The sequence below is a fragment of the Pezoporus wallicus genome, unplaced genomic scaffold (genome assembly GCF_028554395.1).
Source record: "Pezoporus wallicus isolate ANWC-B61680 ecotype Strahan unplaced genomic scaffold, APGP_CSIRO_Pwel_v1 contig_4684, whole genome shotgun sequence".
NCBI classification, from domain to species: domain Eukaryota; kingdom Metazoa; phylum Chordata; class Aves; order Psittaciformes; family Psittacidae; genus Pezoporus; species Pezoporus wallicus.
In genome coordinates this window covers 810,300-838,137 of record NW_026637499.1, presented here as the reverse complement: position 1 = coordinate 838,137, position 27,838 = coordinate 810,300, and the positions used below count along the sequence as shown (strand labels likewise).

Here is a 27,838-nt window from a genome sequence, read left to right as displayed (position 1 = left end):
GACTTAGAGAAGGTGGGGAGCACTCCCTGGCTCACTGGGATGAGGTTTTTGATGCTTTGTTTGGAAGCAAAGGGGTCTGGGTGCTTTTTCAACCCCCTTGCTCCCATGCATTTCTGCAGTGTCAGGGTGTGGTTGGGAGCAGATGGACTGAAACCCTGCAAAGGAGTTAAGACATTGTTAGCCTCAACCCAAGGGACAAAATGAGGTATTTTGCCCAGAAACTGGTTATGCAAAACCACAAACACCCCACCTCCCAAAACCAACCTAAGAAACACTGTTTGGCTGAGTAAAACCAGTGAGATCAAAGAAGGCCCGAACACATATTTAAACCTTTTGGGCTGAAAACTTCTAAATCTGGGGGACATCTGAGCTTTGCTCACTGTCAGTCCCTCCTCCTACACAGTCAGATGGCTCCTATTCTGATGAGAAGTACTTGGGTAAGGCCCCATCCCAAGGGCTGAGCTGAGATTTTGGGGTTTAGACTCACATATTTCTCAATCTCTTCACATCTCTTTGCTCATCCCTGCTTTGTGGGTGACAAGAAACCGACAGAGCAAACCTGGTTCTTGCTGAGATCATCATCCCGCTGGACCTGCAGAGTGTAGCCCGCCTTGCAGCTCACGTTGCATTGGGCCCCATTGTACCACCCGCCACCGGAGCAGTCCAGCAGTGCATGCTCAATCTCCAGCTTCTGGCAGTTGGTGGCTTCGCAGGAGTAGTGGACACAGCTGGGGGGAGGCAAGAAGTGGTATTTTCAGTCAGTTCATTTCATTCATTCCATAAAAGCAAGTGTGCCTGATTGACAAACCCATCACTTGTCCCACAGTATGTACACAGGCTGCATATTGAACCCAGCTCACCAAGGAGCAACCCTTTAGTTATGTGTTCAGGACAGGGACATGGTAACGGTGATGATAACAAAGCAAATTACAGGTGTTGTGGCAAAAGGGAAAAGTCTGCCAATTCTGCACAGTTGCCTTTTGTCCTGAAATATTCAACTGCACTGCGGCTTTCCTACTCCTGTACCAACATCCATCCATCCCTCCCTCCTTCCCTCCCTCCCTCCCTCCCTCCCTCCCTCCCTCCCTCCCTCCCTCCTTCCATCCATCCATCCATCCATCCATCCATCCATCCATCCATCCATCCATCCATCCATCCATCCATCCATCCCTCCCTCCCTCCCTCCATCCTTCCATCCATCCATCCATCCATCCATCCATCCATCCATCCATCCATCCATCCATCCATCCATCCATCCATCCCACAAAAACTCTCTCCCTCCAAGAACAGTCCTTATGCTCCATCCAATTTTAAATCTCAGCTGAATTCAGGACTGCCTGATAGTTCTAGTGATAAGAGTGCATGTGTGTACGTGTGAGGAGGGGGTTCTGTGATAGACACTCTTATCTATGAGAAACTCGATTGAAATCAACACATTCATTTCATTCCACTTCACGAGGAACACCAAACATCAGCTGTGTAGCTGTGTTGATAAGCTCTTATCAAGCTCAGCAGCAAGCTGTCACTGCATATCTCTCCAGCTGCTGTCCTGCCATCCATAAAATGTTTTCCTGGATGAAAACTGCTCTCCCTACAGTTAATTACTGTAGCATTAAGCACAAGTTGTAAAGAGAGGTTTTGGCTTTATTTTGTATACACAGAGATGTCTGATTGACACAAAATCTTTCACCGTCTCTGATGACCTGAATCAAACATTGCAGCGCATGTCCCTCAGCTAAAGGGCAATGAAAATGCTGAGAGTCCTAAAGCACTTAAGGGTAGATTCAGAGTAGATACAAGGAAGAGATTTTTTACAATGAGGGTGGTAAGACACCGGCACAGGTTGCCCAGAGAGTTGGTGGATGCCCCATCCCTGGGAACATTCAAGGTCAGGTTGGACTCGGCTCTTAGCAACCTGATCTAGTTGAAGATGTCCCTATTTATGGTAGAGGGTTGGACTAAATGGCTTTTTAAAGTCCCTTCGAACCCGAACTAATCTATGATTCTATGTGCAAGGATGTTTTGCTGGATTAGAGACAAAATCTCTGGGATAAGGATTTCTACAAGATTATTTGCCTCTCCTGAAAATTAAAATGAGCTTGATTTAAATACAGTTAAATTAATTTGGAGGAGGGAAAACCTCAATTTATTTCACCATCTGCATGGATAGGGAAGAAGCTGGAACACAGAAAGTTATAGAAGGAAGGGAAAACAATGCATCAATACACATATTTTGAAAGGGATTACAAGCAAGCTATTCCTGTCTCCTAGACAAAGCATTAACAGCCATAAAAACCCCATCCACCTTAGTAAGCACAGGACTTAGCGTGTCCATGATGTTTTGCTGTGTTCAAAGCATTGTGCAGACATTATCTAATTAATTTTCATTGCACCCCAGTGAGACACCTGGGCTGGCATTGTTATCCCCATGTTACTGATAGAGAAGCACATCTGCACATGTCTCCACTGAGCCCTAGATCAGATTAAATGACAGTATTATGTACCTCCACAACTCATTGCTCTGTCCCAGACCAGTGCTATATGGGAAGTGCCCGCTGCTTGTGATTTAAGGTTGCTTGTTCACTGCAGCCCTTCCCTGGAGTGTGATGAGCCATAAACAATTTCTACATTCAGAAAGATCTTATTTCCTCACTGTGCACAAAGTATTGCCGCTGACAGGCCTGAGGCAGGAGAATTCCACTTCTGTGTTGGCCAACTTGATACCCTTCTATGCAACAAACGGCACCCCATCTATCAGCACTGCAACTGTGATGCTCATTACTTCTGTAGGACAGATGATCCTCTGCCGGAGCTGACCTACACAGGCATCCTGCTGTCAGCAGGATCACCCCTGCCCCATACCAAGGGTTTCATGCATGCTTTCCTGACACTGCCACTGACTGACATACAAATTTACACTGCCATGGATCTCACTTTGCACTGACCCGTAAGACTGTGGATGCGATGGTGGAATCACAGAATCAACCAGGTTGGAAAAGATCTTTAAGCTCATCAAGTCCAACTGCTCCCCAGCCCTGCCAAGGCCACCACTAACCCATGGCACTGAGGCCTCGTCTCCACGCTGTGTGAACACTTGCAGGGACGGTGACTGCAGCCCTGCCCTGGGCAGCCTGTTCCAATGCCTGAGCACCCTCTGGGCAAGGAATTGTTCCTCAGCTCCATCTGAACTTGCCCTGGTGCAGGTTGAAGCTGTTACCTCTTGTCCTAAAGAAGAACAAGTGGACAGCATATGCTAGTGTGCAGGTAGTCTCTTGCAGAGAAGTGAGATGAGGAGAACACCCATTTGCATCTGTCTTTAAATGCCCAACATGAATCACTCAGGAGTGTGGAACACAAACTTGACTTGGGCAGCAGCCCCCCAGGCAGCCTTATGTGCTCCCTGAGCAGAGCAGTACCCTACCACCCACCTCACAGCACTGCTATTGAATAAGTCACCAATCAACATCAGCAGGAATATCTGAACATGGATGTTGAATGAGAGCATAAACCATGAATGACGTCTGGTTGAACCTTCCCTACGTGTTCCAGTTACACCTCCCTGTGACGGCTGCCACTTTGCTCCCCTCTGTTTTTCAGATGGTGAGGCTGCAATACGAGTTGCTCCTGTGCCAGGGCTCCAGTGATGAGGAAGTTGACTCATTGAGGGAAAAAAAGGCAAGGACAATTGCCAAGCCATTCTCAGAAGTACATATTGCGAACCTTGACTGCCCATTGCAAAACTCCCGCAAAATCTGAAAACCTTTTTGCGCTAAAGTTGGAAAAATAAAATAATAGCAGACCTATTTAATTTAATACTGATGGGAATCAATGTGCTACACATTGATGTAGCACTGAATTCAGCCTTGAATGGCTTCAGAGGGTAGGATAAGCCTAAGGAAACCTTTGCGATTTGCACAAAGGGAGATGTGGAGCAACGTCACCGCAGTCAGTGGCATTGCTTTTCATTGCCATCAATGTAAAGGAGAAAAAGAATTTGGTTTTTTGAGTTCATATCAGGACACCAGATGAGCAAGCCTGGTCTTAAAAGTCCTGCAGAACTGAAACGCCACAGACAAAGGCATTAAGAAACACTTATTGTGATGTTCTTCTGTCTGTTTACAAGTCCCCTTGTGGTCTTCTTAAATGGCCAGGGAACATTTTTAGCCATCCCCCTCCAGGCTCCAGATTATGCCTCGGTTAGCAGATCATCTGGGCAGCTCTCTCTGTCTGTAACTCTATATGAATGACTTCAGTGACAAACAATACAACCATTCACTTTTAGTAAAAAAACAACCACTGCCACCAAATGGTTCCAATTTAAATACTTCTGGTTCTCTAGCTACTGCTTCCAATTTGGTATCAGCTACTGTCAGCTGCAAATCCCAATGAAGTTTGAAGTCACGATCTTCTGCAAACGCAGAATGACCAAGGAGAAATGAATATCTCCGAGTAGGAAGTTTAGACAAAGAGCCCATCACATCCATGTTGAAGAATTGTGGGTTACAGAAGCTCGTGCATGGGTACTGCCATTGAAGAGTGGTTAATCATCACATGCTCCAGAAGCTATGCATTCCTCAAGAAAGAAACAATATAGAGTATCTGAGAATGAAATCACTTCTACTTCAACTCATGCTAATTCCTGGCATGGGACAGCTTATCGCTTTTTCTTGCAATCAGAATTGTGTGACTTCGTCAAAACTGCCTATTTCAAATCATCCCTGATCTAGCCTAACTTCCCAAATGTCCCTGGGAATTGATTCCCTGTGCATGATCCGGCCTGGATGAAAGCAATATAAGGGACCCAAGGACCACCTTTATGATTTATGATATATATGTAACAAACAAGTGTTGGTGCCTGGGATATTCCTTCACAGTGTTTATTATATGAGGTCCACCTCAGGATTCACCTATTCCTGTTCTTGCCCTGGTAGTGTATGATTGCCTAAAGCAGCATTTTCACACCGAGGTGAGTGCAAGGAGTAGTGGATTTCTTGCATGCATTCTACTGGGTTTCCATGATGTAAAAAAGCCCTCAACTGAGTTAGCTTCACATGTAGGCTAAGGTTCTGAGCCAGTTCTTGCTTTAGTCACATCCATTCTGCCCATCCCTAATCTAAATGAGCTCAGTCATTAGCCTCTAAATCTTTATTTCTCTGTGCCAATATTGGCTTTAATTCAGCAAGGCACTTAAATATGTGCTTAACTTCAAAAGCACGGTTAAGTCCCACTGATAGGTTTGGCTACAAGGGGATGTAAGCAAATAGCTAAAGGCTTTGCTAAATTGGGGTCTTAGTGACACAATCCTAGAAACATTTGTATTTTAACATGTTTATAGAGAATTATAACAATTAAGTGGAACTCTTCCTTCCTCACATAAAACCAAGCCAGGACTTCCTCTTTCGAAAAGCTTACAGCAGCCAAACTTTCTTTTCCTAACCCTGGGGTCAAGCACTTTTCCAAGAACTCATCTTAACATAAAGCCCTAATTGTTTGTTCCCTTCAAGATGAGTATATATGCATAGGAGAGACTAAAAGCCCATAGTATATAGCTGTTATGAGAATCGCCACACCCTTATCTACTGTACACAGGAAAAGCTTCCTTTTTGCGCAGGCCAGGCTTAGGCTGGGCTGCAGATCTGAAGCACACCTTTGTTTTGTTCTGTGCCACCATACACACAACTCACACACACGTAGCCTTCTGAGGGTTTATCTAACAGATCTATCCTTAAAATGGGTTTGCCTTTTCCTCCGTAGAGATTTCTCTAAAGGCAAGAGCAGGTTCTATCTCTAATCCAAGCATATATGCAGCCTTTTGAAAAACAAAGGCTGCTAGCCACATTCCTTGTTGTAGAAATGAAAGAAGTCTGAACTACAAAGGGGGCAATGAATTTCTCTTCCTCAGTCTTCAGCTTAAACCCATTGGTCCCCTTATACTAACACAAAACCTCAAAGAACAACCACCTGAATCCTTGGGGCTGGATGGGGACTGGTGGACCTGTTGCTGACTGTGCCACTGGAAGAAGGATCAAGTCCTTTTTAGGTGTTTGCCTTCAAATTTGGTCCATTGGAGTGACCAAAAGAGTAGCAATGGTCCCTTCTCTGGTCCCTTCAGTGATCTCACAGCAGTAGCATTGGGTCTGACTCTGCCAGCAATCACAGCAAAACCCTAATTCAAACTGATAGGGTCAGGAATGAGCATAAACCCAGAGGTTTACAGAAAACACCTGATCCAACACAAAGTAAACTGTGAGGGAAGGAGAGGCACAAGCCAGGATGTCCCCACCACCAGACCAACAACACTGTCCCTGGGACTAGCTCTGCCTTCAGCCTGCCTGCACCCTGCTGTGGGCCATATTCCTGCCTGGGGGGGGGGGGTCCATATTGAACTGATAAAGCTCCCAAAGCCCCTTCACCCTTACAGCCTGGAAGCAGGACTGTGTGTGCCTGGGCGTTAGCAGCCCTGCAGTTCTCCCTGCCAGAGTCTGTCCAGGCAAACAAAGAGAACACATCGCCTTCCACTTTAATAAAAGCCAAATGATGCCGTTTGCCAATTACCAAACTGGGGCGAAGGTTAAAAAGCCCACTGAATTATAACACATGTCACGGACCAAAGCTTCTATGATTAACAGTTCTGTGAGAAATTCATTAATTTCACCAGGAGCAAGCTGACAGAGATTGCGCTTAATGACAGAACACAGGGCAGGGGAAAGGCAGTGGGATCGGGAAAGAGAAAGCTGCATTAATTCACCAAAAAAAACCCCAGAGATGAGGAAATCCTTTCTCCCCCCCCCCCCCTTTATGAAAAGAAAGAATAACCACAGTTACAAAGGGCAGTTGCATTTGTTCCACTGCTGAAGATTTATCTTCATCATTTCTTGTTGGGGAAGCTGACAGCAGGAGGGAACAAGACAAAGAGAAGAGCTGGAGTGGGCTACATCTCCCTAGGGCTTGTTTGGGGCAGCAAAGGGTGAAGCATGGAAGATGGCCCTCCATTGAGGACAGGGTGAGGGTAGGCAATGCCATATTGGCCAAGAGTGGGTCTCGGTCTACAGTGCTGGTCCCTCCAGCTGACAAGTGCCCAGATGTGCGCGCTTAGGGAGGAAGGTAAACCCCAAATCTCCACTGTGGAAGCAATAACAGTGAGTTCATGCCAAGATTTAACCAAAGGAAGGGAAAACTTTTTTGCTACACTGACTAGGAAGCATAGGGAGCTGCACCATGTTGGGACATGCACACTGGAGGGCTATGGTCAGCCAGAGCCTGCTCCAGGGGCAGGGAGGCTTATCTTCATTATGAACATGGAATTAATGGTGGATTAGGAAGCTGGAAACTCCTGAAATCCACAGCTGTGATTTGGGAATGTCTCCCTGGGTTTTCACACCTTCCACCTGCAGCTTCCAGGAGGAGACGTGTGGTGAACACAGCAGGGAAATGCCACCCAGGGAAAGCAGCACTTCACAACAACTGCCTTGCAGGGATGGGACCCCCCCTCGATGTTTCCTATGCAGCCAAAAACCTGATTCCTGAGGAATTGCTGGCAAAGGCAGCCCCAAGGCACGAGCCTTCCTTGCTGCTTGAGTGACTGCGGGGGGGAAGTTATATCTCTGCTTCTACACACCCAATTGCACCCTGCACTCCATGAGGCTAAATAGGAGATAATAAAGGTATAATAATTCGAGCTATAAAGTGCAAGAGAAGAACTAACGGGGCCATTATATCTAAGGATGTGACGTGAAAGCAAAGCGTGTCGGTTTTGCAGCACATCTCCAGCAGTGAGGTAAACTTCTGCTGTTTGTGGACAGCTGCAGGAGAGAACCCAACAACTGGGAAAATACAACTGGAAAGTGGAGTTTTGTTGTTTTTTTTTCATTCAAACCCTCTATAAATGCCTTCAGAAGGATGGAATGGATTTTCTAAAGGGCTAACGATGACTGAGGACAACAACTTATCAAATACCTTTTGCATTTAGGCTCCTTTTCCTGTTCTAAAATACTGTAATACTTAGGTTAAGAAAGAAGAATGAGCACATGTTCTATTTTCAGTTATTAGGTTGTCACTAACCCATGGGAGCGATCCATTCACCCTCAAAATAAAGCTCTGTTAACTCGTAAGGGCTAATACATTTCTTTTCCCCCACATTGAAAACCTGCACCCTTGCCTTGAAGTGTCTGTATGTGGCTACAAATCCTTTCCAACCAAAATAATTCTCCTTGAACAGAGAGAAATCATATTTCTAGTAGAGAAAAGCCAAAAAGTAGGAAAAACATCCATGTTGACCTAAGGAAAATGAAAGAGGCAAAATTGATGCTTACATATAGGAAGAAAAGCTCCTTTTAAAATTCAGTATCTTAAAAACAACATTAGGCAAAAGCAACCATTGGGGAAAGGGGAGAAGGGAAGCCTGGGACTGCACTCAAGAGTATGATGGGGGAGACTATGAGCAAAGGAGGCAGAAAACCTACATCCAGCTTCTGAACTGGTTAAGAATAAATTTGACAAAATCCCTCTTTCTAAGACCTTCCTGGACTGGGAAAAATCACAAAGGGAAAAGATGGGAGGTGACAGCAAAGGTGTCACTTATTTCCGGGCTGCACAGCTTAAGGCACACCTTTCCCTACACCTTGGATACCTAAACCGCGTAAGGGTTTCTTGTACAGAACAAAGCATATATGATCACCCAAACTGATTCCATCACAAGGCAAACTGGAGGTTTTCCACTATAGCACTGTCATCAATGGAAGAAATCCCACTGGTTCCAGTTGGCTTTGGATCAGGGCTTTATTTCAGAGAGTTTCTAATTCCTGGACTGACCTGGAAAACTTTATGATCAATCCAGCATTATAACCTGCAAGACCTAAAACGTTCCTTTGAAGGAGCGAGTCTCTGAGGGGTGATTTTGAGAGCAAAGGGGCCGAGAGGGTTCAGTGCATCCCGAAAACAAAACAAGCCCAATGAAAAACATCAGGAAGAAAAAGCAGAGGCAAAGGGGGGACGATTCTTCTTCAAGAGGATTTTAAAGGTTAGTGTGCTGGGCTGCAGAGGCTCACTGAAGCTTTGCCTTAGGGGAATGCACTTCTTATTAAGGAAATAACTTTCTAAACACAGAGCACTTCTAATTTCATAAGTGAACAAATGGTTCAATTCCTACTGAACAATTGAGAGGGAGGAATGTGGTCCTGTGCCTCAGCCCTCTGGAGCACCTGGGTGCTTCTCACCATCTCCTTCCAGTGGGTCTTTCCCTCTCTTGCACTGGGATTTGGCCAGACTTCCACAAGTTGAGCTTCTCCTCTGAAACCTGATCCTGCTGTCTTTGGGCCTCTGAATTTATACAACCTATTGCACAGACTGATCAGCCTCCTCAAATCTAGGTCAGAACGCACCGACTGGCTTGATTTAACTATAGATAGACTCTTCTTTTAGGGTCTTTTAATTTTATTTTCCCTTCCCTCTCCCTCTTTTCTCCCCCTCCTGCTTTTCCTGGAATAAAAGCAGGTCCTAAACCCAAGCCAGAACATTATCAAAAAGCCTGACCGCTCGCTTTGGAGGGCTGAGCAGAGGTTTGCTGGGATATGCAACGTGTTTTACTATTGCTGCTGCTATGGTATGACGACTGCTCACAACTTTGAATGGACAAAGGACCACAAAAAAGATTCTTTCAGGGGTTTTGCTAAATTCTCCCCTCTTCTTTTCACAGCCTTGCTGAAAGGCTCCATGAAGCTGCCGCACCAGAGGCCATGAAAGGTCACAATCTCTGTGGGATGCTGTAAAGCAGAGACTGAGAGGGGTTGGTGGTGATCTATTGATGTGTCTGTAATAACAACAAGAATAAAACGGTAGCCATAAACCTTTCATCCTGGGGGGTCCCACAGAGCTTTTCAGTATGTGGGATGGATCCGGAGAGGTTCTGAGGGCCCTTCCCCAGCCATAAAAGCACCACGAATGCTGGTGGCGGAGCACCCACTGTATGGGGCCGAGCACCTCGTCCGATCCATCCCTGCCGGGGCACAAGCATCACTTCGTCTCCCGTGGGAGGTCCCTGCAGCACTTCAGCAGCACAAAGAGGTTTAGATTGAAGCCGATGTGTGTGAGTGGTGAAAATGATGCCGTGATGAGGAATGGATGGAGAGTTAACTGGCCCCAATTCCAAGCTTGGGATAAAGGAGGGAGGAGAAAGGAAGAGGAAATAATTCACTAACAGTATCCCATGCGGGTTAAATGTCCCATCCATCCTGATCAATGAGAACACAGCCGGGTTTTTAGCAGGCACACAAAAGGGTCAGCAAGGTTCAGCTCCTGTGCCCCTCCTGCCTCCTCCTAACCCCCGGCACAGGCAGTGTGGGGCAGGGGGAAGCTCGCTGACAGGCTCACCTCTGCTCTGCTGGGCTGTAGGTCTGTCCTCGCTGGCAGCTGCTGATGGTGATGGGGTCGAAGTTGTGGAAGGAACGCAGGGCCACCCCGGAGATGGCCACAAACTGGGAGCTGAAGCTAATGAGGACAGCCTGGGTGTGATAAAAAGGGTGACTGAGGTCATGGATGACGGGGATAATCAGGGGATTGTTCCTGCAGCTCAGGACGTGGACACCTGCCAGAGGAGAGACAAGATCAGAGGAAGGGTCAGGCTTAACACAATCGCTTCCCGGAGCCATGGGCACTTCAGAAGCATTTCACCCATAGGAATGGCCCTATAGAGCTGAAAAGTTATGGTAAGCTGCCTGGAGGGGCTTCCCAAATGGCTCTGGAGAGCTTAGCAGGGAAGTATATCCCTGCAGACAGCTGAAGAAAGGCTGCCATTCTCTCCACAATCACAGCAAACTCTCAGAGCAGTTTCTTTATGCCACTTTATTGTGCTCTGTTAAACCAGGAGCAACCAGCATGGAGGGAGTCACACTATTGTAAAACCATGTCCTGAGAGGACAGTTGGAGGCTTTATACCATGCATCAAATGGTACCAGCAGGCTGGGTGGCATCATGCACCATAGGCACGGCACCAGTGGCCTGCTTGTAGCTCTGTGTGTCATTAGCACTCAAGTTAAAACTTCTTTTGCATGAGCTCTACACTAAGTGAGCCCAGTTTTGATTTGTTTGATGGTTTTCAGACTTAGGGTATCTTGCTCTTTGCTAACAAAGGCAAAGATGGTCCTGGAGACAGACACGAGGGTGATGGACCCATTGAGGACTTCACAGGTGATCTCATTTGAGAAGAAAAATAACTGTTTCTCAGGAAAACAGAAGTGTCTCAAGAGGCTGAGATGCAAAGAAGCACCCCAGAGGTGACAAGGAGTCTTCGTGATCCCTTTTCTTCATCAGACAAGACACCTAGTGATAGCTGGGAAGAAAACCCTACCTTCAAGTAGAGACAGCCTGAATTCAAACAGGCTGAATTGCAGGGGTACCCCGAAGGACAGAGAGCTGTCAGCTGGCCTCAAGAGTCATTAATTGAGATTCACAGCCTGACGGCTGCCTGCACAGCTCTGCCTCCACAGCTCCATGGCATCACTCCGAGGATCAACTTGGCTCCAGCTCCCTTCGCTTCACTGGGGCTCCCAGCAACGGCTTTGGCCCGGGCCCTTTGGCTTCCCAGCTACACTTGTGAATGTGAAAATAAACTCAATTCTATTTGCATGTTTAACTGGCTCAGGGGGTTCTATTATTATTATTAATAATTTTTCCCAGTTCAGGTTTCTTGACTGGAAAAGGAAGGAATAAAAACGTTTTCCTTCTTCTCCTTAGAAAGTGATTTCCTGTGAATTAAGACAGACTTTGACCACTCTCTTTAAGGATCCATCTCCCACCCTCTACTTTAAAAACATCTTCCTGTAATAAAAGCAAAGAAAATACAGAATAAAAAAGCAAACGTCTTTTTGTTTTGGTCTTTACCTGACCCTGAAATAACCTCCCTGTCTGCTTGCCTCCCACAGGCCTTTTGATATCAGCTCCTTGTGGAACGGTGCACGTTTCTCACTTACAAACAGGTGCAGTTAATACTCGAAATCCCGGGTTCCCAAATTCCTTGCAAGTTTCTGCCTTCTCTGATGGGAAGCCAAGAAAGACCTTATGGTATGAAGCTGTTTATTCACTTCAATTTCATTCCTTGCACTCAGGTGGTGTCCACACCAAAACAGACCCTCAGAGCTGTGCTGCAGTTGCTGCTGCTTTCTGACCCAAACAAGGTGAACAGGGGATGCAGGTCAGGTTCATTTAGCTAACCTACCTTCATTAGCAAAAACCACTCAGGATATAGAGCTGCCGTGGAGTTAGAGCTGCCTCCATGCTTGCCCCTGTTTCTGTAGCTCTATATCCACCCATTCAATGCTCAACAGCTCTTGCAAGCACCAAGCAGATGAACCTCATTGTCCGCAATGGCTCTGAACTAACAGTACTGAGGTCTTTGGCACCCTAATCTCTCCATTTCCTATGAAGACTCAGAAGAAGCTTCTCATTTCTGGTACAAACTTGCTCTGATCAAGGTGGGAAACTGCACTTGTGGACAGACCACATTTTGCTCATAGGGGTGTCTTCAGCACTCTGAGGACTGATGAAGCTTTAAATTATTGCCAGTTCCTTTTGGATGTACTTCTGGTTTGCCACTAACTTCTGCTTAAGGCTGGCTGACTGTTTGCAGTCAATCCTGCACCCAGGGCACACCAGGGTTTGCTTCTCAGCTGCAGTTTCTAGCTCACCATTGTAATAATTCCAACACATCAAACACAATATCCAGGAAAAGGACCTCATGCCACAGCCAGAACTCAGACAAAACAGTGACTGAGAGCTCTGCTTGGGTGAGAAGTGCTGGGTAGCCTACCTACACCTCTCCTCTGCTCCAGGCCAGCCTCTGGGAAAGGTCAGAGGGGCTTTTCCATGATGAAGGCAGCATTTCAGCTGTGAAGATCTCCAGGCGTCAGGCTGAGCCATGCCAAACTCATGTTGCAACTTCATTGAGGATTTCAAAACCTAACCCTCCGTTTCCTCTTTGCTCCTCTTTCTCTCCCAAGCTCTCCGTCTGTCTCTATAAAACGCTGCATTAAGTGTTTGTTGGCATGCTTGTGTCTCCAGCACTTATTTCTCAGAGGGAAAGAGCTATGTGCCACTGTTCTGTGAAAGGAGGAGGAGGAGGAGAATAATCCAGGGCCTCTGGCAAACTGGGATCTCTATCCTGACTCAATCTGCACAACTTGCCATGAATGTCAATTCAACACCACACATACTTTCTTTCCTCTCCTACACACCCCACCCTGGATAGTCATCCGTACCTGTCACCTGTGTGTGTCCCTTCTTCTCATCACTAGCACGAAGTTCATTTGAGTTTCAGCATGTCAAAATTGCCAAGTCATGGTAAAACAGAAAGCTGGGAGAGGTGGGTTATCTTCCCTTAAAAACCTGACAAAGAGACATGGCCAGTTTTCTTCCCAGTGGAAAAAACAGCAGGGAACAGCTGGAAAGGGATCTGTGAGTCCTGCCCTCACATGGAATTGGAAGCTATGGTGAGCTCCTTGGTCCCGGCACTTTAACGTAGCCAGAATCAATTCATCAGACACAACTTTCCCAGGTTCAGGGACCTGTGCCCACAGTGGAGGCACTTCAGCACAACTGTCAGGTCCACAGACACTACCAGGCACACCTCAAGGCCCTCATAAAGGCCCTGGTGTTAGACCTTCACCAGACCTTAAATACTCTGCATGGAAAACTTTGGCCATTAAATACCTGTGGAAGCCTCCTGCAAGCAGGAGTAGAGATCCACCAACTACACCTTGCGATGCATGCTTGCTGCAGCAGCTGGTGCAGGCCCCTCGCTCCCTGCTACCAGCAGCTCATCTGCATCACTGCCAATGGCTCTCCAGGGAGAGACTTTGTGTAAAGCATTGAAATAGTGCTTATTTTAATGACAGAAGAGGAACTAATCGCTTAGTGAACACAAAATGAACAGGTATGGAGAAACATCTGTATAAAAAGATGCATCATTTTCAACAAACTCGAGTGCAACTCGGGGCTTGGAGCATTTAGCAATTACTCTTTTGTCTGATCCTGGAAAAACTGGGTAGACGTATCAGTCAGATTGTGAACAGAGGTACCAGCAGGTTAAGCAAGCAATAGAGGGGGAGTTTAATTAAATACAGTCTTACCAAGATCATGGCTTTGCTCTTTGGTGTCAAACAGCTGCACACCGATGGTCTCCTGCTTCTGATCCAGGTAATAGGTCCCATCAGTGACCAAGTGAACCAGGACTGCTGCAGCTACCATAGGTTGGGAAAAAAAAGCCTGGGAAAACAAAAGCCCCACAAAGGCTGAGATGCAGAACTGTGGTGGGCTTAAAGAAACCCCCAGAGTCAGCCCAGGACTTGTAATGTAACAATTCCCATCACAATTCCCATCCTGAATCACACAGAAATCTTCACTTCCAATCTCTCCTACACAAAGTAGATGCTAAACTCAAGTCAAAGAGCCCTGCAGCTGGAGGGCTGTCACAATAGCCTCGTCACAGGAGGGGACTTCCCCACTGACACTCCAGACAGTGCTCAAAGACTTTGTTTTGCTGTTTTGCACCGTGCTTCAAAGCAAGGAGTAGCTTGGCTCTGGGAAGGCTGTCCCATGCTATTTTGCCTGTTGGGGAAGCTTTGTTTAGAGAGGCAAAGAGAAGACTTCTGAAAGACATGTGCATTTCCTACCTTCAGCCAGAAAACGGTCTGTGCCATGTGGGAGTACTGGAAGTTGGCCGTGCAGGGATACCAGGCATACTGAGAGACACCATCATTCAGGTCAATCACCTTAGTTCGACATGTCTGTGGGAGAAAAGGGAAACACCAAAACAGACGTAGGTGATGGTAAGGAAGGATTCTGAGTGTTTAAAGTCCAGGTACACTGCTAGAATCAAATAACCCACAATAATGATGTTTCCAAGTACCGTGAGATGAGTCAAAGGTGAAGTTTTCAGGATTTCCACCTCAATAAAAAATTAAAACATCAAAAAGGAGCTAAAGACTCCCAGCAGCTGGATGGAAGCCCCCAGTTTCCTCTTAACTTGGTGCAAAGTCTTTGACAGCACTCAGGACAGCTCTGCTCTCACCCAAATGGACCACGACTCTTCCCACTGGAGTCAAAGTGACGATCGCTTCTGAACGTACCAACTCACAGCTCACACAGCCTGCAGATGCTTTTCACAGTACTCAAGCAATGCCCTGTTTAAACCTGCATTTTACCCCAGGGAAGCCACAGATGGCCATGTGAACTGGGAAGCAAGTGTAGCCAGGAAAGTCCTGTCTCTACAACCCAATTTAAGCAAGTGTAGTTTCCTGTATTGTCAGCTAGTTTGTGCAAGTGGAATCACCTTCTTCCTATACCTAGAGCACCTTCCATGGCAGGCAGCAACGACATTATAAGCAAACTGCTCTCCTCAGTAAAAAACAAGTAGATGAATCCCAAATGCTGGCATGGATGAAAAGCTCAAAGGAAATGTCAGAATCTAAGCACCAGAGAGGCTTGCAGTGCCATCTGTATGGAAGACGTGCAAATCAAGCTGCAAGAAATGGTAGGATTTACCCTGAAAACACATTGCCCAGCAAAGCTTCTTCAAAAAAGAAACATGCATGACCACAGCCTTCATCCTTCCAGTAAACATGAGGAAGGAACCTTTCACCATGCAAAAGGCTACAACTGCATTGGAAGGATGCTTTCAGCTGTTTGGAGCACCTGAAGAGTACTTGTTAAGATTCACAACGCTTTGGTGAACTCAGTGACTGTCCTTACTAGAGTCATGGCAATAGAGGATGCTCCTTGTGGTCACACAGGCTAGTGGCAATGGAGCTGAGAATGTAACTCAAGAGGCCAAAGCATCCCCAGCAGTTGAGCTGGCCACAGGAGAGCCAAGACTGACCACTTGTGCTAGGTGCTAACTGGAGTTATGTGCTCCTGGAGACACTTAGATTTCTTTCCAGGACCAGAGTCTGAGCTGAGCAATCAGGTGGTGATGTGCTGTCAGCAAAGCTGTTCTCATAAGCAATTGCCCTCATTATTAAAACAAAAAGAAAACCCTGAAATGAAACAAGAGAATTAACGGAGATGCTTTTAAGCATTCAAAATCCTGTGCCCACCCAGCTGTTCTGCATGGAACTGCTCTGTTGGTCTCTGCAGGCGAAGTCCAGGCAATGCAAAGAAAGCCTGAGATGCCTGGGAATGAGAAACCAGATTGGTTAGAAGTGAGGTAATCACTTCTATAATCTGAGTCCCTCAAGATCCAGCACAGAGGAATCTATGGGCAAAACATAAATCAGCTTTAATGGGCTGGAAGAAGATTTTGAGTTTATTTATTTTTTAAACAACTGGGACCAAGCTTCATTGAGGCTAGCCAGTGGATAGTGTTACATTTTACAGCAGAGCAAGGCTTTACATAAACTATCTTTGGCATCTGAAATCCAGGCCAGCAATTCGACATGTACCATTTCGCAATCCTCCCTCCTTGCATTTTCAGCAGCCTGCCTCGTGTTGGGAGCATGGTTTTTATTTTCATACCTCTCCAGCTAGGGAATTTATCTTACCCACATCTGCAATTTATATGGTCAGAGAGCTCTTTGACATGAACAAAGGTCTCATTACTTTTATATGATTTTGCTCTTACTCTTACATCTCCTCCGGCTCTCTCGGTCCAAAAAGGTGGCTGAAAGAAACAAAAGTACTGGCGTTTGGTGTATTTTAAGTGCCACTTAATGGATGAGTGAAAACCTATATTAAGAAATCACCCAGACCTTCACCAAAAGTTTGACTCAAACCCAAAATAAACCCCTGCTGAGGGGGGCTGGAAATCTCTGATAACTTTTAAATGCCTTGTTTGATTTGTGTGCATGTGTGAACCCGAGCACTTTCTGCTTCTGCCTGAGAGTATTAGCAAAAACCCTAACATCTCATAAAGACCCTATGTTTGAGACACGTGCAGCTGAGGTGTGCAGCATCCATAGGCTCCTCCGTTTTGGGCAGGTTCGATAAGCATCCTCCTGCTGAAGCTGCTCCATCACTACTCAGACAAGTGTTGCGAAATGGTACTGGGGTAAAAAGTTCTTTTAGGAGAAGAGTATTGATTGAGAAGTGTGGGAAAAGTCTAATAGACATGACATGAAGAGGACCTACAAGAGCCTCTTCTATACTACCTGCTCTCTACTAAACCCAGCTAATGGCCAAAAAGCTCTTTAAGATTTTGTAATAACAATCTGCTTGGATAACTCTACTACCTACAGACTCCACCATCTCAACAGGCTCTAACACACGTGGTAAACACATCCCGTTCTCAATTCTACCCAGTTATTGAGTGTCACACCACAGCAGCAAGGTCTCATTTGCCGGGAGAGTCTTTCACACTTCTGCTTTTAAGGTGCCCCTAGGAGATGGCAGCAAGGTGAAGGTGCTTATTACTTCAGTACCACCACTTTTAAGATGGTACTGGAAGTTCCCATGCCTTGGAAAACAGAACATCATCTCTCCTCAGGGCTCCAAGTTCTTAGAAATTCATGCTTATGAGAAATAAATCATTTTCTAACATCCTCCAGTTTGCTACAGTGATGCAGAACAGCAGCTAAAGCACCTGACAGCTGTGAAGGGAAGAAGGAATAGATGTACTTTTCACTTCAGGGTCTTACCAAACACTAAAGTATTTGCTTTGAAGGATGACGGCATCACACAGGACTCAAAACTTCACTCGCTGGGGCTTATCCAGGTTCTCAGACCCGCACACCAACTGGGGATCCACAGGAGCTTTAGTATCTGCTCCAAAGTATGCAGGGACTATTTGTGTCTACTTACTGGAAGCCCATGTCATACCCCTCCCTAGGAAGCTGCTTTCAATTAAAGGAGCTGATGTCTGCTCCTCTCGGAGGTTCTAATCCAGCTCGTCTCCCACCCACACATTTTGTACACAAACATCGAGAGACAGAATGAACAAGGCCAAGGAGCACTGTGGGATCTTCCCACAGGAGGGAATGCCTGGAGGATTCCCTTTGACTGATTTATACAACCCCTTGTCAATCACAGGGACAACATGTTCTTCAAACCGCCTCTCCTGTTTTCCTTCTCTTACTCCAGGGGACCCAGGAACGTGTCAGCAGAAAGGGAAAAGTGATATATCGGGAGCACTTAGTTCATTGCCACATCTCAAACGCATTTACTATTGCAATCAACTCAATTTCCTCATAAGGTTTTCCTTCAAAGGAATATGGGAAAATTTGCTGAAGAGCAAATTTTGGAAGGCACCCTTGTGAATGATTCCCAGCCATCCCATGACTTCGGGCAGTGGTGTGTTGATGGGCTCCTGTTGCAGATGAACTATAGGTTGAGGATCACTGATCCTGTGGACTGGGCATTGAAGGAGGTCTCAACCTGACTGTGCCCAGTGCACAGCCCCGTTACAACCTTTTGGGCAGCACTTGGCTTCTCCAAGCCTGCGAGCCCCTGTCTGTAAGACAAGGATGATATTCCCATATATCACACATGTATCTTCAGGGTAAAAGCCATAAGCCACAAAAAGGTGCTCAGATGTTACAAAGAGAAGGGACAAACAAGCACATAGACGTGTAAAGGACATATCTCCCCATAGGAGTGGGCTAGATATAGAGACGCCTTCCCACCCTGTCCTTCCCATTGAGCAAGCACAGCCAGACACCACAGGCTTTGCACACACTGATGGTTCTTGTTTCTCACACTGTAACATCCAAATAATTCTACTTGCATACGGGCAAAGCTGCTGCTTGAGCAGGGATGCTGCCCTAAGCTCTGGCATACGGCTGACGCCGCGGTTGAAGTGGACATGCCTGTCTGCATGCCCACAGGCGGCTCTAAACAGAGCACCTCTCCATTGTGCAGATCTGTCTGCTCGCAAAACCCCATCTGTTGTCCCATGGTGGGGCTTCCTGCAGACCACATCTTCAAGCTATGTATGGCTGTGAAGGGCCACAGCCAGCACTTGTGCATCAGGCAGTGGAGAGCAACCTCCTGGGGACAAAGGGTGGAGGTGGTTAACATGCCCCAAACTGCTGCCCCTTCTGCACCGAGACAGGCAATGCTGCAGGTTTCTGGGATGAACTTGGCTATACCCTGACCTGTTTGCAAAACAGCAACCACAGAACAAGCAGGAGCAGGACCTATCGGTAAATCCCACAAAACCATCTATTTGTGGAGCACCCAACATCCTGAGTGCAGTTGTACAAGTGCATGGAAAAGCTCACGGACTGATCGGAAACCCGTGGAGGCACAAGCAACACAGTCTATTGTCTGAAGATCCAGCTAAAGAACAGATTTCAGCCCTAATACTGAAACCTAATTAATCTCCAGTTTTCAGCTGACTGCTCTGCAGAATGTTATTTATATTTAACTCAACACATGCCAGAGAATCCCAACCATGACACAAGCAGCATTTTAACACATCCCTTACAGATGAAAACTTTCTCCATTGCCAGACAAGGGGGCTGGCAGTCACCCAGACCTTTTCTTCTTCAATATGTTATTGTTTTTGCAGACCTAAGGTTAATCTTACCCAAGGATGAGAAACTGTGGTGCAGTTGCTAAATATCAGAAAGGTTCCTGCTTGTTTATTGCCCAATATTATAAGGCAGCTTGACTGCCACATGGACACCACCCAGTTTGCCGACTGCAGCACAGACCTCCAATCTGTTCTGAAAGCTGTTGCACTGTTCTTCTCATTTAGAACTGGGCTGGAGCTACAGAGGAATGAAACTGCCCACATCCATGAGCACCGAACCATTAAAAAGGCCACCATTTGGGCTCCTGCAAACACTGCAAAAATCAGCCAATTTCTATGACCATTTCAACCCACAGGAGCCCACAGAGCTCAGATGGAAATGGTACACACAGCCTTACTCAAGGGGTATCAGGAATTTTGCTCTGGGTTTTCGTCTAGGTTCTGATCCGAAATGCTTTAGGACTAATCTCTTTTATTAGTGCTCTGGATTTGTCCCATCAGAAGATTTGAGTCAACAGTTGTCTGTCCAACTATGAAAGTCAGCACTGGGTCATTCCAGGTTGGCCTCTAAGATGCAAAGAACGCGTTCAAAGTTACTTTTTCCAAACTGGTACATATATTAAATTTTTATGGGCAGTAACTATGAGTTGAAAATACTTTTTTCTTGTTGTAAAAAAGTAAAACAAAACCCCAAACGCAAGTCTGAGATTCAGCAGCACAGATTATAAGCGTCAGATGATGAGAGAAAGCTGTGTCCTCCTTCTTTCAACAGCCTTCTTCCCTTCTCATCTGCTGCTTCTTCCTCAGCAGCAGCTTTCCCTTATCTCTGATGCTCATGAACTGCAGCTCCTACTCCCAACCTCTCCTTGTCCTCTGTGTCTGATAACACAGTTTTACCAAGTTTCATGCTCTTTGTCTGCTTTTGCCTGTTTTCACTGGGGTACTTAAAAGGTCTGATGGCAAAAGATGAAAAACCGCAGCATGTCCTGCTCCAGGACAAAGGCATGCAGGCAGGTGAGCAGCAGAAAAGCTTTATCAACTGGAAGCTGATAAAACTCCTGGGGTAACACACTGATGCTATATTACTCCCAGATTCAGTTGGCTCAGAAGTAAGAGGAAATCTCATCTGTCAGTTTTACCCGTGTAATGAAGAACAGCATTTGGCTGTGGGATTGGGAAGCAGATTACGTCTTCTAAGTAAAGCCCATTGCCAGTTGCTATGTCCAGCCTCAGCACAGCCACTTCCCCTTTGAATCTGGAGCAGCCAAGGGTGTCTGGGCCTTGCAGACTTACTATTCAATAGCATGTTACTCCAGCTTTCTTAGCCCAGAGCCTCAGCTTTCAGCTGAAGGTCTGGCTGGATTTCTTAGTAATTGGAAAGTGACCTTTATGTGTATGAAAACACTGCAGTCAATGTGACATGGCATCGATAGTTTGTTTGCGATGTGGCATGATGATAAATTCCTCTGCTTCACAACGAAAATGAGAGCGTTCCTTTGCAAAGGGACATTTCCTTGGGTAGACTTTTGGACGTAACACAGGGCTGCGATTCAGAAATGAGTGGGAGATGCAAAGGCTATTCTGTTTTGTCGCAGAAGTTGGTTTAGTTTCAGGAAAGCGAATAGGAGCTACAGGGATTTCCATTAGATGATGGCCCAGATTGCATGTGTATTCAATGTGTGTTATTAACTTTAGCTTTCTGCAAAAATGCAGTTATTTCAATTCCAAGGAGTCTGCCCGAACAATATATTTCAATTCTTAAATCATGCAGACCTGCATTCTTTGAGCTTTCCTTTGAATTTCTGTTATCTCCGGATTCAAAGCAAACTTCATTTAAAACCGGTGAGTTCAAATCGAAATCACATAAAACCATAAACTTCACATGCTATACCTGAAAAAGCCATAAATCACTTCTGACTGGCCCTATCCCAAACCCACACCGGCTTTGACATCGAGCCAGGTGCAATCAAAATACCTAGGATGCGAGCTGGACCTGTGGAAAAAACAGCGTGGAGTTGTGATTTTTTACAACAAAACCCTAAACCAGATGATTTTTGCATGGTTCAAAGGATCGCCCCAAAGACATCAGCTGAGCCAGGGCCAGAAACTACAGAATGAGAATGAGAAAAAGGAGAAATAATTGCGCTATTGGGGTTTAATAATCAACTTCTACACAAGCTCTCAAGTAAACAGCAGCAATTGATGCTCAGAAATGCAATTTGTACCTGCTTCTTTTGCATTCCATAACGCACACTGAAAGGATGTGAAATCAAGAGACAGCTCGAATGGCACAGCAATGCAGAATGCAGCCTCCATTCAGATGAATGAAGCACATGAAAGTGTAACTGAGCAATTTGCCATGTGCTCCTGTTTTTTCCTATCAGACATTTGTTGTTTCTTCAACACAGCAGCAGATATAAAGATGCTGCTCTTAAACAACATCCCCCAGCACTGCTGGGATCTCACCTAGGAGGCATAATTCTTAGAATTAGCCCTGAATTACATTCTGCTATATGTTCAAATTCACAGATAACTTCCACCAGTAGAAAGAGCAGCCAAATGCAACCCACTAGACAGGCAGCAGAAAGAAACAGCACCCAAACAAGACCTTATACCTTCTGTTTTCAAACACCAGCCTCATTAAACCTAAAAAGACATTTTCAATCTGCAGCTGAAGCTCCTGTCTACAACTTCCACACTGCTGCTCACAAAGTGTGAAGGCATTATAGACTGATAAGTGCTTTAACAGACTGTATATCCATCCACTGGAGAGAGAGGTTAAACAAATACAGTAGCCAGAACATTATTGTTGGCTGCACACTCAGGTTCCCAAACTGCCCGTCTCTAACTGGAACCAGTTAGGTCCACTGCAGAAGAGCTTGCCTAGAACTGCAGGCCAAGGCTGGCCGGGGGGTGCTGCGGTGAGGGAAAACAATCCCATCCCATAAACTTTTACACTGATGACAGCAAAAGCTTTGCTGTTCCTTTTTCTTTCTCTTTAACTGGAACGTTACAGTTGGGAGCTGGCATCCAAAATCAAACTGTCAAAGGCAGGGTCTTAAAGGTATCTTTGTTATTCTATCAGTGGATCCAACTGAGGTGTCCCTGCCCACGGCAGGAGGGTGGAACTACATGATCTTAAGGTCCTTTTCCAACCCAAACCATTCTATGATTCTATGACTCATTGGAGTTTTGCTGGTCTGGCACTCCTGCGAGGCAAAGCAGATTGGGTTTCTTACAATCCACTTGGTAACATCCCCTCCTTCCTTCCTAAAGCTGGTCCTATAGATCTGCTTGGATGAAGAAGGCACACAGCTAGTGAGAGAAAGCAACAACAACAAAGGTAGTGGGAGGTGTTCCTGCCCATGGCAGGGGGGTTGGAACTAGATGATCTTAAGGTTCTTTCCAACTCTAACTGTTCTATGATTCTATGATAAATCCCTAAAGAACTTCAGCTCAACCAGGAGTTCTCCATCAGAACAACACAGGTGGCTGAGGTGGACAAAGATGCTTAGAAGTGCTTGGGCAACATTTCTGATGAGACAAATAGAGAAAGAAAAACTAAGCCTCATTTTGTCAGCTATCAAGGAGGAAAGAACAGCAATGCTTTCATTCCCAGCACAGTAGGAATAGACCCCGAATACCCTCATACCTAACCCCACCTCCTCTGGACTGCCCCAGGTACACACAGGGCACAGGAGCATCTTCCAAGAGACGTGAAGACAATGCAGGTGCTACCACGAGCAACGAAGCTGGTTCATGAAGCTTTGCCTGTGGCGGAGGCAAACAGCCACGCAGTGGTTAATGTCAGCTCTGAGCACATGATCACATTCAGGAAAGGTCAAAAGAGTGATTTTTCATTTAAAAACATCTGTGTGTTTAAAGAACAAAACTTTCTCATGTGCAGAAAACCAGGGGTTTCCAGCGCTTTCATTTCCAGAGTTAAAGTCATGCTTTTCAGCTTTGTTTGGGGTTATGGACCATGTAAACACGCTGTGTAAACCACACGCAACCCTCAGCACACAGCGGTTCCACATGCAAGGATAATTGGGGGTGCAAATCTCTCCCCCCCCCCCCGGCTCCTCTTCCCCCTCCGAGCTGCACAGCTTCCCACAGCGCACTCCAAGCGAGCCAGCCAGACACCCGGTTGTTGTCCTTCCCTATATGAAGACATACACATGCCTCTAATCCTAAGGGTATAAGTCTGCTTTGGGCTGTCAACAAGCCTTAATTGGATACATCCAGGGAGATGATGCATTGGGAAGAGGCCCTGAATTTAATAGTGAGAGGGAAGGCTGTGGCAGGGCTCCCAGGGAGAGTAGGGGGGAGCATGGAGGAGAGCTACCATGTGCTGTCCAGGGAGCTGCTGACAGTGACACCTCAGCAAGCAAAGCCTTGGGGTTTCCATCCAACTTGCCAGCCCTACATCAGGGTGTGTGACTTAAGACTGGAGTGGGATGAGGGACTCTTCAGCAGGGACTGTAGTGGTAGGAGACAAGGAGGAATGGGTTCAAACTGAAACAGGGAGATTTAGGCTAGATCTAAGGCAGAAGCTCTTCCCTGTGAGGGTGCTGAGGCGCTGCTACAGGGTGCCCAGAGAAGCTGTGGCTGTCCCATCCCTGGCAGTGTTCAAGGCCAGGTTGGACACAGGGGCTTGGAGCAAGCTGCTCTAGTGGAAGGTGTCCCTGCCTGTGGCAGGGGTTGGAGCTGGAGGAGCTTTAAGGTTCCTTCCAACTCAAACCAGGCTGGGATCCTATGATTAAACCCTGTGGCTTGCTTTTCTTAATACCTGAAGGCAGTCATTGCGGCTGGTATGTGAATCAGAAGGTTCCCCCTTGCTTCGCTGGGCTTTTCCCACTGAAACTGTAAAATAACAAAACCACTGCCATGCAAATACCTCTGAAAAAGTTGGACCATCCAGGGATAGTCCATAGAGCAGCAGACAGTTGCTTCCTCCAGCAAATGTACATCTCTACCCAGGAAAAGGTTTGGCTGCAGGTGTCTTCCCTCTGACCTCCAAACAGCCCCAATTGCTCTTGATAAAGCTCAAACTCCAACAAATGAAGCTTAAAGACCACTTGGAGCATTTCATCCTTGATGTCCCATGCTAGCAGGTGAGGTTCACAGAAAATCCCAGCTGCTCCCAAAAGAAATTACTGAGTGGGTTAAAGTACATGCATCATCTGTAAGAGGAAGCTCAGGGCTCCTTCAGCCTCATTGCCTCCCAGGAGCAGGCTCTGGGAGGACAGATTGGGAGCACAGTGGATGTAGGAACCGAAGCTGCTGAAGTCTGGATATTCCCACAAGAAACCACCCTCCCAGGGAAGAGCTTCTGCCTAAGAGCTCATCTCAGTCTCCCCTCTGGCAGGTTAAAGCCATTCCCCTTGGCCTGTCCCTACAGGCCCTTGTCCCAAGCCCCTCTCCAGCTTTCCTGCAGCCCCTTCAGGCACTGGAGCTGCTCTCAGGTCTCCCCTTCAGGAGCCTTTTCCTCTCCAGGCTGAACAAGCCCAGCCCTCTCAGCCCAGCTCCATAGGAGAGGTGCAGGAACAGCATGTTTACCTTGTGCTTCAGCTTCCCCTCTCTGAAAAGAGACTTCTCTGAGAGCGATGATGCAAGGGTTAATTACTAACAAAACAGGAAAATGAAATCCACTGCCCAAAGTGCTGAGCATAAAGATTTTGGTCCAATGACGAAAATGGCTATGGAGATCTTGATGTTCTCCAGAAATGAGGGCTTCTCCCGGTGAAGAGGTACATGCACAGACAGATAATAGCACTGATCATGCAAATAACCATTTCCTGGCATGAATTAGAGTTCACAGCCAGACCCTGAGGCTACAGTGGAAACCCAGGCCTGGTGGAGGCTCCCGCTGATAGCAGAGGGAGCTGGGCCCATTTACCAGACAGGTGAATCATGGCTTCTTATCAGATTCACCACTGAAATGACCTCAGAGGAAACAGTGATGCTCCAAATTTACAGGCACTATTTCCCAAACTGAGCACGGATTTGGGGTTCCTCAACAGTTATGGATCCAGGTAAGGCAGCACAGCATCACAGAATGGTCTGGGTTGGAAGGGACCTTAGAACTCATCCAGCTCCAACCCCTGCCACGGGCAGGGACACCTTCCACTAGAGCAGCTTGCTCCAAGCCCCTGTGTCCAACCTGGCCTTGAACACTGCCAGAGATGGGGCAGCCACAGCTTCTCTGGGCACCCTGTGCCAGTGCCTCAGCACCCTCACAGGGAAGAAATCTTGTGGATGTTCATGTCTTGACAACCCCATCAGGAGCAACCCACGATGCAGGAGAGGTTCAGAGCTGCCCAAGAGTTTATTCAAATGGTCCTGATTTTGTTCTTTTCCTTTTTTCTTTTTAAAGCATACACTTACTTGCAGGTGGGAGTAGAGAGACTGACTCCAGAGACCTTCAGGACAACGCTGCGTAAGCACCATCCTTCCCCAAACCAGGCCTTTTAGAGCCATCTCCAGATGAACCCCCTAGAATTCACTGGCATTCGAAATACGAGGTCTTTTATGACAAAGTGGGCTCAAATGCCTCTGGGACTCTGAATGAGCAGTGCAGACAATCCTGCACTTCAAAGGAAAAATAAATTCTCTGCTCCTGGCATGAGAAAGTTTACTTTCAGCTTAAAGAAATGATTGTGTGGTTTTGGGGATGGCATTCCGTTCTGCTGAAGAACAGCACCCTGCCTGCCCCTGTATCTGTGGCTTTGTAGCTACATTACAATCCTGGAGAGCTCTGTTTACATATTTTACATGTTTTCTTGTGCAGAACATGAAACCAAATTACATAGTAAAGGCTATTATGGCTTTGCTCTTGCACCCTTTTCCATCCCCTCCTTCCGATCACTTGTTTTAATTCTATCCAAAATAATCGACTGGATATTTCGAACAGCGCTTGACTGAAGGGCAATGCTTCAGGCAGGTTTCTTTACTGTAGCACAGGGGAAATCATGCAAAAGCTGGTGAAGCTACATGCCAGGGGGGTAGGGAGAAGATAGTCAGGGCTGGGGGTGGGATGAGAAATGCCGAGAACCCTTCATGCATGAACAAAGCAGACGTGTCGATGCATTTATGCAAGAATCAGTCTGCTCTGAATGGAGAGGGACCCAAGACAAACAACCCGGATGGGATGCAGGAGAGCTATCCCACGCTCGCACTGGACATGCTCTGCATCTAAAGGCTCGTGAGCAGCAGCAGCAGACAGAGAGAATGGCAGGTTGAGGGGCAAGGGCCAAGGAGGGGGGTCTCCTTTCATGCTAACAAGCACCGCCGCTGTCGTGGGGTCCTGCTTTCAGCTCCCTGATGCTGGGGGGGGGGGTGTGTGTGTCCAAGCTGTTTTCTATTACCATGTGTAATCATGGTGGGTGGCTGGGTGTACGGCAGATATGATCATAAAATGCTACGTTACTTCCTTAAAGAAGCACATAATCCTTATTATTATCCCAGACAATACTCCTTTCTTGCCTTTCTTCTCACTTCCAGCAACAACAAATGGCATGGAGTTCTGCTCTCATTTCGTTAGTGGTAAATATCTCCTGGTCCCAAGAAGATGGGACCAATTTCCGGCACCTGAGGATTTTTGGTTTGACCTTCATTTCTGCAAAGGTCAGACTGAACCTCTCTGAGAGTACCGATGGCTGCTTTGCTCTCTGCATCATCCTTTGTTTCTTTTATCTATTTTCTCTACAGTACACAAAGGGAACACAGTGTACCAGCCCCTGGTACTCACTGTTCTGTTTCCCTTAGATGACTTGCATATGTGCTCTTGAAAAATTATTCTAAAAACTAAGGGGGGAGGGGAGTGGAAAGAAGAAAATATCCCTGGAGTTTTTGGCAAAATTGCTTGGAATCTCCTCTGACATCTCATTGTGTCCTCTGTCCTCCCCTTACACACATCAGCCAGAGGCTACGACATCAGCCATGGGGTCTACTGGTTTACTATTGCCAGGAGCAAAGGAACACTGGAAGACGTGGGAATGGAGGGGTGAGTGGGAGGGAATCTCTGTCCTAGCAGGGAGCAAGCAGCCAGGTGATGGGCAGCATCTCCTTTTCTCCAGCCAGCTCTGGATTGAATGTAAGGGTAATGCTCTTTTCCAGCCATCTCCGTGCAGCTGAGTCTTTTTCAAACCAGTCTACCTAGAAATCCCATTTTACTGTGCTTCAGAGACCTCCCCAGAACACTGAGATTATTCCTGAGCAGGAGCCATGGCACTGATGTTAGCACCCATCTTTGGAGCATCCCTCAGCTTGGTGTGGACCCTTCACATGGGCTACCCTCTCCAATGAGACAAAGCAAAAACACAATCACGCAAGTGAGGACAAGTGGAGTTCTTTTGGCAGAAGGGCTGCAGAGTCCATCTT

The 27,838-nt window shown here is 46.6% G+C and overlaps 1 protein-coding gene across 2 annotated transcripts in view; it reads right to left on the bottom strand.

The window, feature by feature from the left end:
• Nucleotides 1-27,838, bottom strand: part of PAPPA (pappalysin 1) — a 365,133-nt gene that overhangs the window by 41,948 nt on the left and 295,347 nt on the right. For both annotated transcript variants that reach the window (XM_057405883.1, XM_057405882.1), the window contains exons 11-14: nucleotides 14,664-14,777; nucleotides 14,121-14,256; nucleotides 10,369-10,582; nucleotides 560-728 (exon numbers count right to left, since the gene is read on the bottom strand). In XM_057405883.1, the coding sequence (XP_057261866.1) occupies nucleotides 560-728; nucleotides 10,369-10,582; nucleotides 14,121-14,256; nucleotides 14,664-14,777 (633 nt within the window). The remainder of the gene's footprint in view (nucleotides 1-559; nucleotides 729-10,368; nucleotides 10,583-14,120; nucleotides 14,257-14,663; nucleotides 14,778-27,838) is intronic.